The sequence below is a fragment of the Hibiscus syriacus genome, unplaced genomic scaffold, assembly GCF_006381635.1.
Source record: "Hibiscus syriacus cultivar Baekdansim isolate YM2019G1 unplaced genomic scaffold, ASM638163v2 tig00111834_pilon, whole genome shotgun sequence".
Lineage (NCBI taxonomy): Eukaryota > Viridiplantae > Streptophyta > Magnoliopsida > Malvales > Malvaceae > Hibiscus > Hibiscus syriacus.
In genome coordinates this window covers 643482-655368 of record NW_024063192.1, presented here as the reverse complement: position 1 = coordinate 655368, position 11887 = coordinate 643482, and the positions used below count along the sequence as shown (strand labels likewise).

The following is an 11887-nucleotide window of genomic DNA, read 5'->3' as shown; positions in this document are numbered from 1 at the left end:
TTTAGGTATGATTTTGAAAAAATTGAATGTTTAAGTACTAAATTAAACTAAAACTAATAGTTTAGATACTAAAAACATAATTTACCCTATTTTTTTTGTTTAGGCAGGAGACATTCAACACAAACGACATTACACGACAGGAATCTATTACTCCCTCTAGCTCGTAAAATATGCTCATCATTAACTTTTTTGTTTAAATTTTTTAAATTTTGATTAATTATTATTTAAAATTTATAATTGCTAAAAATATATAAAATTATATCTTAAAAACTTTTAATCAATTAGTTTTCAAATGTATAATTTATAAAATCTATTTATTTAAAATATTTAAAATAACCATAATCAAAGTTTAAAAATTTTAACTTTTAAAATATCAATAAAAGATATTTTTTTACAAAGTAAATCATTTCGTCTATAGATTTGGTAATGACCATTTTCAGATTTGATAACCTTTTTTTTTAATTTGACCATTAATATTTTCCATATTAGTTTTAATTTTTTATAATTATTTTAATAATATAATACTCTGAAATTACACCAAAATTTAAAATTCAGAGAATAATGTTGTTCAATTCCTTCCCCATATCAAACTTTTTTAAAGATTCATAATTAATCTGAAAACTGTTAATTCAACAAAAAATCTCTTCAATATTTGATATCTAATCTATTCTAATTTTGATTCCAACAATATTAAATATCCGAATTCCTCTATTCTGGAAAAATTATTAGATATTCAATCATAATGTAACGATTCAATAATTATTTCAATGTTGGGGTTAAAACTAATTGGGCTGCCTCCTTAATTACTAAAAGTTCTGTATTTGTACCTCGTTTCCATCTAAGAGGGAGACACTGAAAACAGGCACAGCTTCAAGTTATGTTATGGAGTCAGGTTTCTTCAATTTTCCTTTTGCACGATCCTCTGCAAAATCCGTGTTAATATCGATCGTGGCATGCGGTTGCGCTGATGATCCGTGAGGTTGCTGCTGTTCCAAGGAAAATCTGAATCTTAGAAGCAATGAATTTGTTACCACCCCAATAGAACTGAGACCCATAAGGGCTCCGGCAATCGATGGCGTAAGCATGGTCCCCGTAAACGGCAGTAATGTACCGGCAGCTATTGGAATCCCAACCTATATTAGTAACCGAAGAAGCATTAGATGGTTTTGCCAGAAGAAAGCGAACAGTTACAAAGCACATGCCGGATTCTGCCTTTTCAGACAGGCAAAGGCATCTCATATTGAAGATAACTTGCATGAAAAGGATGTTAAAAGAAGAAAGGATTTGTAAATAATTGGTGATAGTCGGGGCAGCAACCACTTGTTCTATCAGAGTCTACTACTTGCTTTAAAAGAAGATGGTTTGGCGTGTTTCAGATGTAAATAATGCTAAAAAGCTTACAAGGTTGTATGCGAAGGCCCACCAAAGATTTTGCTTCACCGTCTTCATTGTTAGCCTGCTAAGCGCCAAGGCATCAAGCAACTGCATCGAGATAAACCGAGTCAACTCACGTTACATTTGATACTGCGTAATATGGATAGCTGATTGTAGAAAAGGCAACTGAATTCACAAATTTTAGTTTAAGAAAATACCTGTGACAGCCGATTACCCATCAATACGATGGAAGACACTTCGCTTGCAGCACCGACACCACCACCCATGCCAACTCCAATATGTGCCGAAGCCAAGGCAGCAGCGTCATTGATTCCATCACCAACCATAGCTACCACATTTTGATTCTTCTGAAGTTGACTTACAAAGTTTCTCTTCTCATCTGGTTTAACCTCAGAGATCACCTGAAAAACCATATAGAACTATCTTTATTATTTAATCAAGCTCAGTTTAATCTCTGAATATTGCACACATATGGTATCTACATCATAAACTTGTAAAATGGGAAAATCTACTACTGCTTTTCTTCTGTACTAGGAACAGAGTATCTCAGACCGAGAGTCTTTTTAATCATTCATTCGGCATGGATTCTTAAGTTGTACTGCCTTTTATCTTGTTATTCTTCTGTAAATTCCTTCGTCAACTAATGCTAGCGGCATAAACCCTAAACATACATACAACAAATTTCTTCTGATAGTAATTACAGTTCATATATTTAATGCTTTAGCTCATTTATGTAGTGCCTAGACCTATGAGATTGATTTCGGATTCATAACGGCTAGTTGTCTACACAGATGTCAACCGTTAATTCCTAATGCCAGCCAGAATATGCTAGTTTCGATAATGATTTACTAAAAAGCCCATAAACGACCCAAGTAGCTCTAACCGTCTCTTTTTCCTGCAGAACTCAACAAAAACTAGCAGATAATTTCACACCAGATACTAACCTATATGAATTACTTGTTCCATCATAAAAGAACAACTTACTTTATCCTTTGGAATTCCGACAATTGATGCAACATACTCGGCAGTGGCCCTTTTGTCCCCAGAAAGCATGTACACACTTACTCCTTGCCTATGCAAAGAATCAACAACATGCCTGGCATCTTCTCTGACCTGATCCTCGAAATAAATAAGACCGGCAAGCGCATTATTCACTCCAACATAAGCCACGGATTTATTCTTAAGCTCCTCATCTGCTTCCAAAACCAAACTATCACGAACTCCATTCCTGAAGAAAATAGACTCCTATGTCACGCAGAAATTACCTACTGATGTCTATATTACAAGGAGAGTCCTAGTATGTATCAACACTTGGCTGATTATTGACTGTGCTATATTGAATTGATTGGCCCTCTCATAGAAACAAATATGACAAATAATTAAAAGGGGTTTGGGGTCTTTGTACATTCCATAAGCCATATTAATTATGATCAATGTGATTGGCTTTCTAGGGTTACATAAGTAATTCAAGACAAAATAGCTAAAAGGCTTGAAACTAAAAAAGATAATCTCTCAGCGTTTTCACTTCAATTTCAAGAAAGAGTGCCGATTGTAAGATTTTTCATCCTTGAAGAGAGAGAAAATATTATGATCATCATGAAACATTATGGTTCTGTTTGCTTTGCCGATTACTACCTCATTCATAAACACTCATAACAGGACAGTTAATGTGATTCAGAAGGATAAATTTAGATTTTGAATAATGCTGAGGCACAATGATAGCCACTCGACAAAAGGATTTAGGATTACAACTATTGTCACAAAAATTAATGAATTTGTTCATATGGAGTACATTCACTAGTATATTATAATACTTACGTTGATACAAATCATGTCCAAAATTTTTAAAATGGAAGTGACTAACAGAACCATTCTTTAAATCCAGGGAAAAAAGGTCTAACACAGCAATTCTCAAATCTAAGTCTCCATAAAAGCAACTTCAAGTGCAGAATGCATATGGAAGCAATAGTGAAAGTAAATGGGAGGAAGAAAAAACATGAATACACTACCTTCGAACCCACTCTAATGTCCCAACCGACACTGTTTTATCATCAACGACAGCTACAGCTCCAGATCCAGGTTCCTCAACAAATGTTCCGTCCACCACCTGCAAGGGTAGCCTTTTGCATGATAATCACAGCCAATAGACAAACGGGAAGGACATCATCACAGTCCAGGCAGATCTAACGAACATGGATGTTTCAACACATCAGAAAGAACGTAACTGTCATTGTAAGTTTATGACAACTTGAAAGCTGAAAAAGAAGATAAAGAAAATCCAAATCTGATTGAAAGTGACAGCAAAAGGATGTAACATTGAAAGCTAAGTCACTGTTTCTTGTTTAGGGTAGATTTGCACATTTCTTATTACATAATTATGTATCAAAGAAAGGATTAAATGTACATCTAAACAGAAGCCCATAACCAAGATGAGAAAAAAAAAGCACCTTTATATTTGGACATTTTGCAGCCTGGGAAGCTTCTACAATCGCTTTACCAACTGGGTGAATCGTATTTGATTCTACAGCAGCAGCCAACTTAAGAACTTCATCTTCTGACCAAATATTATCAGAATGTTGTCTACATCAAGCACACATTTCATAATCATTAAAAACGTATAATCCGGAAAAAGCTGCACATCATCTTTCATGAAAGCTGATTGCTTAAAACTATACCATATCATCTAAAAGCACAAAAGGATACTATTATAATTGCATCCAGAACCCTCACAACTACCATTGACACTTATAATGAGATTTTTTTCATTAAAATAATGCTTAGAAACTTTCAACTGAGACCTGGACCAAGATATCTTCTATCCAGCCATTATGTGGATGCACCATCAAAATTATATATTCTGAATTAATTTCGTATCATGGATTTAAGAACTGGTATTTTAGCAAATATTATACTTCCACAGTGAAGAACTTAAAATAGTAGTCAGGATGACACCTATACACAAATTTATAAGCTAGGAACTGGTCTTTTAGCCATTTTAAGGCTAAAAGTTTCAGAAACCACTCAACCTGGAATCGCTATGATCCATGCCACTTGGAGTTACAACCTTTGTCACAACAGGTCTGCCAATGGTAAGGGTTCCCGTTTTGTCAAATACAACTGCATTCACCATAGAAAATTTCTCTAAAATATTTCCACCACGCAAAAGCAATCCTCTTGTTGCCCCTAATGAAGTTCCAACCTGAAAAATCAAAATACCCAATATAGGCCATAAAGTATCAAATACAACTTTTAACTGTCACTAATCTAACATGGTGTACAATGTGAATCAAGGGGTTACCAGCATAGCTGTAGGTGTGGCTAGACCCAGTGCACATGGACAAGCAACAACCTATGCCAAGAGATAAAGGTTCACTCAGACTAGAAGGTAAAGAAATAAAACATGGAACCCACACATTTACATCAGACTACGGAGTAAAGCAACAGTTGGAGTTGCACTTAGAAGAAGCAAAACCAATCAATTCATTAATAAACCTCATTCGATACGGATATAGATTTCCATATATTATACCAGAACACTGCAGGAAAGCTGCAGGGCAAGTGAAACTGCACTTCCTTGATAAATGGAAGCTGGAATAATTTGTGCGCCAAACAGATTCCAGAACATAAAGGTAGCGACAGAGAGAGCCATCACTCCATAAGTGAAGTGTCCAGCCACCTGTAATTCCAAAAAGACTTTTGAGAAAGTGGAACTACCTTTCACTAATAGCGAACAACACTGTTGAAAGAAATGACATTCTCTGTAAAACTCATATATTTCTGCTGTAGGTAGTGTTACATATTTATGTACAAGTAGCAGCCTTAACTTAGGAAACTCTTAAGCTAGGAAAGTAACTAGTTCTAAGGAATATACAATCCCTTAAAGTAAGGGATTATAACTACTAAAAATATTCACAGAATCCTATCTTAATTATTCATAATATTCCTAATTTAGGAATCTATTTTCTGACAAACACACGCCATGGTCCTTTTTCTTTCTGTCTCAATACACCCATTAAACAAGAAAGCTAAACGAGGATACAGCTCTATTATGTTGAATAATTATTTCAGTTCTTTATATCAAAATTTGAAATGGGAAAAAGACATTCTTAGCCCATTGAAGTATGAAATAAGTTCTGCAAAAAGTATAGGGTACAAATTGAAGAACCTTGTCAGCCAACCGCTGCACTGGAGCTTCCCTGCTCTGTGCTTCTTCCACCAAACGAACAATGTCTCCCATTGCAGTCTCACCACCGGGTCTCCTCACTTCAATTGTTAGAGTTCCATTGAGGTTTATGCTTCCAGCTGCAACTTGACTCTAGAAAAAACATAAGTTTCACGTTGGTAATTTGGTATAATATGATCAAAGGAGGCAGCTATTAATACTATGGACTTGGTGATTATCATTAGATGATGTAATTCAAAGGGATAAAGTCAATCAGGTAAAAAAAAAGGGGGGGGGGTAGATAGAGAAGAAAAATTCTTGGCCATGAGGAAGGAATAAAAATGACGAATTTATAACTATGCATGTACTGAACAAGGTAATAGATACCATCTGGATTTTCAAAAAACAAGAAATCATTACAACAGAAGAGCAATACCCCTGGCTCTTTGGTAACTGGCATTGGTTCCCCAGTAAAGCTTGACTCATCAATGGTGCTTCTACCTGCTCTGACTATTCCTTCAGCTGGAACACGGTCCTAGAATAAAAACAAGAATATTTGTCAAGAAATAGAAGTCTTCTACAATAAAAGAAAATTCACGAAACTGTTTAGCACAAGTTTGAAAGAAAAAAAAACAGAAAAATAAATGTTCTAAGTTGGGAAGGAACTACATTCTTTGCTAAACAGAACATAATTATAAGTGGGAAACACATCACAAATAGGAAAACAAGAAGATATGAGATGCTAACCAGATTGCACGACTATTTACTTACTCCTGGTAGTACAACAATTTGGTCTCCAACAGCGAGACTGTTACAAGGAACTTCGACAATTGAACCATCAACCATAAGACGAGCTTGTGAGGGCAAACTACTAAGAAGTCCAGTCATATCACTGGTTGCTTTGATTTTTGCTCTTTGTTCAAGGTTCCTTCCTAACAAGACGAATGCTATTAACATGACTGGTTCCTCAAAGAATGCCTTCCAACCCTGCGTGCAATCATTCAAAATGATTGTATAGTTAAATGAACGGAGAGATGCTTTAAGCAACTATATTGAGCCTTTATAATGAGATGCCAAAATAGCACCAAAAATTGAGACTGCATGCTGAAATTTAGCAATTAAAGAGTGACAGTAAACTGAGAATATTTGTGATCGGCTTTTCTTCGACCTCTCTTCTAAATTCCAATAAGAGGATCTATTTGGTTTTTCAAGCTAGCTGGCTTTTATATATCATAGAATGTGACTTCTATTATTTGCCAACTCATGGAAGCTGTATTTCAGTTCAAACAAAATAACTAAAAGAAGTAAGGCAAAGAGAATAACAAGAGAGTCAACAAGACAATGAAATCCTGAACTAGAACTACTATCATTTATAAATACAAATCTCAATATCATAAGCTCCGACTCTAAATACAAAATTACTGTCAAGGCTGAAATTAATCAAAACGTAAAATGAGAAGCTAATACTAATAACTGAAATAGGAATCAGTTATGATATATACAAAGCGAGATCAAAGTATGCTACCGAAAAACATGCACTTGTTAGTAGGGGAAAAAGTCATAACATAAAAATTCAAAAATTTGAAGTCATAAACATGCTATAAACAATATAGATATCAAAACGCAAGCTAGTTATTTTACAGCATTTCATATGTCTACACACACAAAATATGAATACATATAGACTACACATGTACGAGTAAGGATCAAGGCTTACCAATTTTGGTATCAAGACAGCTAGTGAACTAACACCAAAAGAGGATAAAGCCCCAAGACCAACCAAAGTGTTCATGTTTGGAGCTCCCTTGAAAAGGCTTTTCATACCCTCAAAGATAAGTTGACGCCCAGGACCAAGCAAAGTAAACAAAGATAACGACAAATGGAACCCTGTTGAATGAAATGCATGCATCCATGAAGCCTTAGCTCCTAAAAAATGGGCAAGATGGCCAATGAGGCACACGGCACATAAAGCCCAAGAGACTGCAAGCTCACGACCTATAACAGAGTAAGAAATTAACCTTGATTTCAGAGAAATACAACCACTGGTATGCTATTGCCTATTACAATCTACTAAACAAACAAAGAACGTGAAAAGGCATCTACCACTTTCTTTTAAACGGTTACGCTTTTCATCCATCTTTCTTTCAAAAACTTTGAAGAAATTGTCATGTCCTGAATCTGAATGGAAGAAATAAGCCAAGCAGTCAATTCATTTACGTAGACTAGTAGTAGGAACTTATGGAATAATTTACAAGTCTGAAAAATACAAGTTATATCTTTAAAAAACCAAGGCAGGTAAATCAATAAAACAGATCAGAATGGCTAAACTTTGCCGTCAAGTAAAACACAATGAGAACAATAAGAATAAATAAAACATTCCTAGTTAAATTACCCATGACCAATTCACAGCACAATCATTTCTAGCAATTAATCTCGAAGCAAGTCAATACCAAGAAAGCCCTTTTTTTCTTGGAGATGGCGACATGGATAAGATTCTACCATGGTGCTCTATTTAGGACCATATCCATGCTCTTAGACAATGTCAAATAGCATATGGTGTTGGTTATATTATGGGCAAACAAATTTACAACAATAGGGATGAAAATTAAAGGAAACTAAGAGATACATTGATACATGGCCATGATATTTCATCTTAATTAACATAATGTTTATTAGACAGCCCGTTTCTAAATGTGTAGAGGTCACTCACAATTCTTCAACCAAAAAAAAAAAAAGAGGTCACTCAAAAGAGGTAACAGAGAACAGAACCTCAGAAACAAAGGTTGTTTGAGTATTACTTCACAAACTTCAACTGCAGTATAATAACTTCGCTGTAAATTAGTACAAAACAGGTTCTGTAGAAATAGAGAAGAAAGTTTTGGAACATAGAGGAAGCTGGATTCTTTTTATTTTCTCACTCAGAAAACAAATACATAGGTTAGGCCTGATATAGATTTACAAGGAAGATAGGTAGATACAATAGGAAAACAATTCATAATGACCTACTAGGAGTTAACCTAATATAATTAATATCCTATCTAATCTCTTAATTAGATAAGATGTAGAGTACAAAGTAAATAGAAAATAAAACTCTAACACTTAAGTTATGCGGCTAGAATCTACAAGTTCTCTTTTAAATATCATACAGAATAATGCTAGTAACATTCCAAGAATAAAAAGACCTTACTTTCCCAATAATTACTATAGAATTGTCATGACTAATTCCTCAAAATATTAGGGGACTTCAGCACCATAAAATCCTCTCTCCAACCATTTTATGCAAGTGGTTGCTGGCTGACATATTGAAAGGAGAAATGATAAACTAATTATATCTGACATCAAAGCTTAAACACATCTATATGAAGAGGAGAGTCACAAGTTCCAGAGACATACCATGGGGGATTATGATTGCTATTCAATATTTTTTTCCATTATTTTGTCGAGACATCTCCTTCAATAGCTTCCTCAGCTACCACTAACCCCACCAAACTTACATGAACATATTAAAACCCGATCATATGTTATAACTCTCTCTTTTAAAATTAGATTAGCTTAATGAATCATCATTCACAATAGATCTAAAGATCTATTCTGGAATACCATAAACATATTTTTGTTTGATCAACATTTCATAATTGATAATCCTGCACGAGGGGTAATATATAATACTTCAAGCTACTAGAAAAGAGGAACTTCATAACCAACAACTTAGAAACCAGTGATAAATACATAGTACCTGCAAAGTAACCAATCAATAACCTGAAATTCAAAACTCATGATCTCCAAGAGCCATGTGCATGAGAGCAAATTTTAGAAAGGAACCTCAAGTACATAGCTCTACCACACATTCTGTTATAGTATGATGTTTAGAGCTACATGACAGAATAGAGCCCCGGTAAGCAAGATCTTTGCGAGTCTAAGTGCCTAATGGCTCAATACTTGGTTAGTCCTAAGGCCAGTACATGACTCCATGACAACATTTTAAAACACTATCACTCTGGCAGCACATATTAAGATGTTATCAATTATCCGGACTACCTTTACTAAAAACTTCCACTTTTTGACTTTTTAGCAAAAAGAAAATAAATCAAATTAAAAATAAAACAAATGGGAAGGGGTTACCAATCCAATCACAAGCACAGTACACAGGATTTATGAAGTATGACAATCAAATCAAGCACATGATCCAGTAATAGGTGAAAAGAAGTACGCAGACCATATTCAAACAACAAAGAGTTTTTGCAGCAGAATGAATATGAGTGTTCATTACCTCGCAGGTTAGAACTAAAACCACAGTTGGTCAACTGTCTAGCTAACGCCTCTCCGACTTCTTTTTGCCAATTTGGTAAAACCTTGGCTTCAGAAACCGGCCATACTATTGCTGTCTCAGTTGCGAGATTGACACTTGCAGAGGATACTTGGGGCTGCACAACAACGCAATAACACAATGAAAAATGCAAATAATTGATTCACAAAAGGAAAAACATAGAAACAACTTACTTGATTTTCTAGTATTCTCTTCACACTTGCAGCACACCCGCCGCAAGTCATTCCCTAAGACCAGAAAAATTAAGGCCAAGAATCAATAACCCAAGTCGATTTCTTCTGTCTAATCTTAAGAATCAAATACGGAGAGAGAGGAAACCATACCGTAACATCAAGAATAATAATATCTGGAGATAAAGCAGATAGCTCATCAGCAGCTCCCGATCCCAATTTAGCCTTCGAGTCTCCGCCGTCATTTCCTCCTCCACCAATTCCGCCTCCGCCGCTACCGCTTCCATTACCTCCATCAAACACTCCGCCGCCGCCGCCAGAAGTCCCAAAATAAGCCGCGGAACCCGCGACGCACTCCAAACGGAGGAGTAAGCGTTTGGAAACGAAGGCAGCGCCCGAACTCCTAAGTGGAGACGTATAATAGCGGGAAGCCAGAGGATTAACTCCTCGGGCATGAGCGAAGAGGCTAGAGTGGATGCATCGAGCGATGAGAGGGGATTTGTTGCTGCACAAATGAAGATTTAATGCTCTGGAGATGGAGAAGAGAGTCAATGTCGGCACTGAAACTGAAAGCGCTGCTTCCATTTCAAGACTGAAGTCGTAGGATATAGAAGAAGAAGAAGAAACGGTAATATGAAATTTCTGGCCTGAAATCAAAGGCATTGATGGTCGTATCGTATCTACCTCATTTCAGTACAATTATTCGCGGTTGACCCTGTCAAATTCAATATATAAACGTCTTAAACCTTTCATTTACGTTTCTTTGGTAAATCTTCTAATTCACGAATTTTGCGGGTCAAATATAAAAGAGAAAATAATTTCAGTGACCAAAAATTTCATATAATATACGATTTTAATTAATTTTTTTTAGATTTGCTAAAATGACTAACAAAATCGTAATGCGATCGCTAATTCGTAACGCGATCTCCATTATCGCAAATCAGTTTCCAGATTGGCAACGCGATTATGACTATCGCGATGCGATTTTCTAATTTCGCGTTGCGATTTTCCCAATTCGCAATGCGAATAAGTAAATCGCAACGCGAATTGGGAAAATTGCAATGCGATACTGACTATCGCAATGCGATAATACAAAATCGTAATGAGATACTGACTTTCGCAACGCGATACTGACTTTCGCAACGCGATTCTGACTTTCGCAACGCGATAATACATAATCGCAATGCGATTTTCAAAGCGCCATTAGTATCCTGGCCAAGTATTTTATTTTTAAATTTCAAACACGAATATTAATATATTGGAACACTGAACCGTCCACAGTATATCCCGTAATCGCAACTCATAACCTAAAACCTAAAATCACAACTCAGTCCCATCTCCATCTCTCACCCATCTCCGACGAAATCCGTCCACATCTCCGGCGAAATCCGTCTATCTCCATCTCTCAGAGCCACCCTCACAATCAGAAATGGAAAATCAACCACCGAGGGTTAGTTTTTTTAATTATTTTCTTTTTGAAATTTTTGCATTATTATTAGGTTTTTCATATTGAAATTGATGATAAGTTTACTGGTAATTTCAATAATAGATTAACCATTTCACTTAGATTGCTTATTAAATCAACCGAGAATCGCAACGCGAAATGAAAATCACAACGACAAAATCGCAACGCGATTTTAGTTTCGCGTTGCGATTCTCTCGTTGCGATAGTCAAATTCGCGTTGCGATAGTCATTTTCGTGTTGCGATTTTCATTTTCAGAAACTATTCTTCTTCTGCAAATTGAAACTTGAATGAATTGCATTACTTCAACAAAAAAACAAAGACAAATACGAAATTCACAGTGTTGCAAATTTAAGTTTGAAGAATAAAT

At 35.6% G+C, this 11887-nt stretch overlaps 1 protein-coding gene across 1 annotated transcript; it reads right to left on the bottom strand.

The window, feature by feature from the left end:
* Positions 1-773: 773 nt before the first annotated feature.
* Positions 774-10733, bottom strand: LOC120171489 (copper-transporting ATPase PAA1, chloroplastic-like). The gene is made up of 17 exons (XM_039179198.1): positions 10208-10733; positions 10058-10111; positions 9828-9981; positions 7661-7735; positions 7275-7552; positions 6329-6544; positions 5994-6092; positions 5561-5710; positions 4925-5071; positions 4694-4744; positions 4422-4594; positions 3843-3975; positions 3405-3502; positions 2380-2623; positions 1593-1796; positions 1402-1482; positions 774-1133 (listed from the first exon to the last, which is right to left on the bottom strand). Exons 1-17 carry the CDS (start codon positions 10715-10717, stop codon positions 876-878), a joined length of 2925 nt encoding a protein of 974 aa, XP_039035129.1. The 5' UTR covers positions 10718-10733; the 3' UTR covers positions 774-875.
* Between the last annotated feature and the right edge of the window lie 1154 nt (positions 10734-11887).

What these genes read in the sequence shown, in the direction of transcription:
- LOC120171489 (XM_039179198.1), bottom strand. Translation starts at nt 10,717, where the DNA reads ATGCCTTTGATTTCAGGCCAGAAATTTCATATTACCGTTTCTTCTTCT. An exon ending in ACATTAGAGTGGGTTCGAAG is followed by an intron (nt 2,624 to 3,404) that starts GTAGTGTATTCA and finishes TATTTTCTTCAG; the next exon opens with GAATGGAGTTCGTGATAGTT. An exon ending in GGGCCTTCGCATACAACCTT is followed by an intron (nt 1,134 to 1,401) that starts GTAAGCTTTTTA and finishes TTACTAATATAG; the next exon opens with GTTGGGATTCCAATAGCTGC.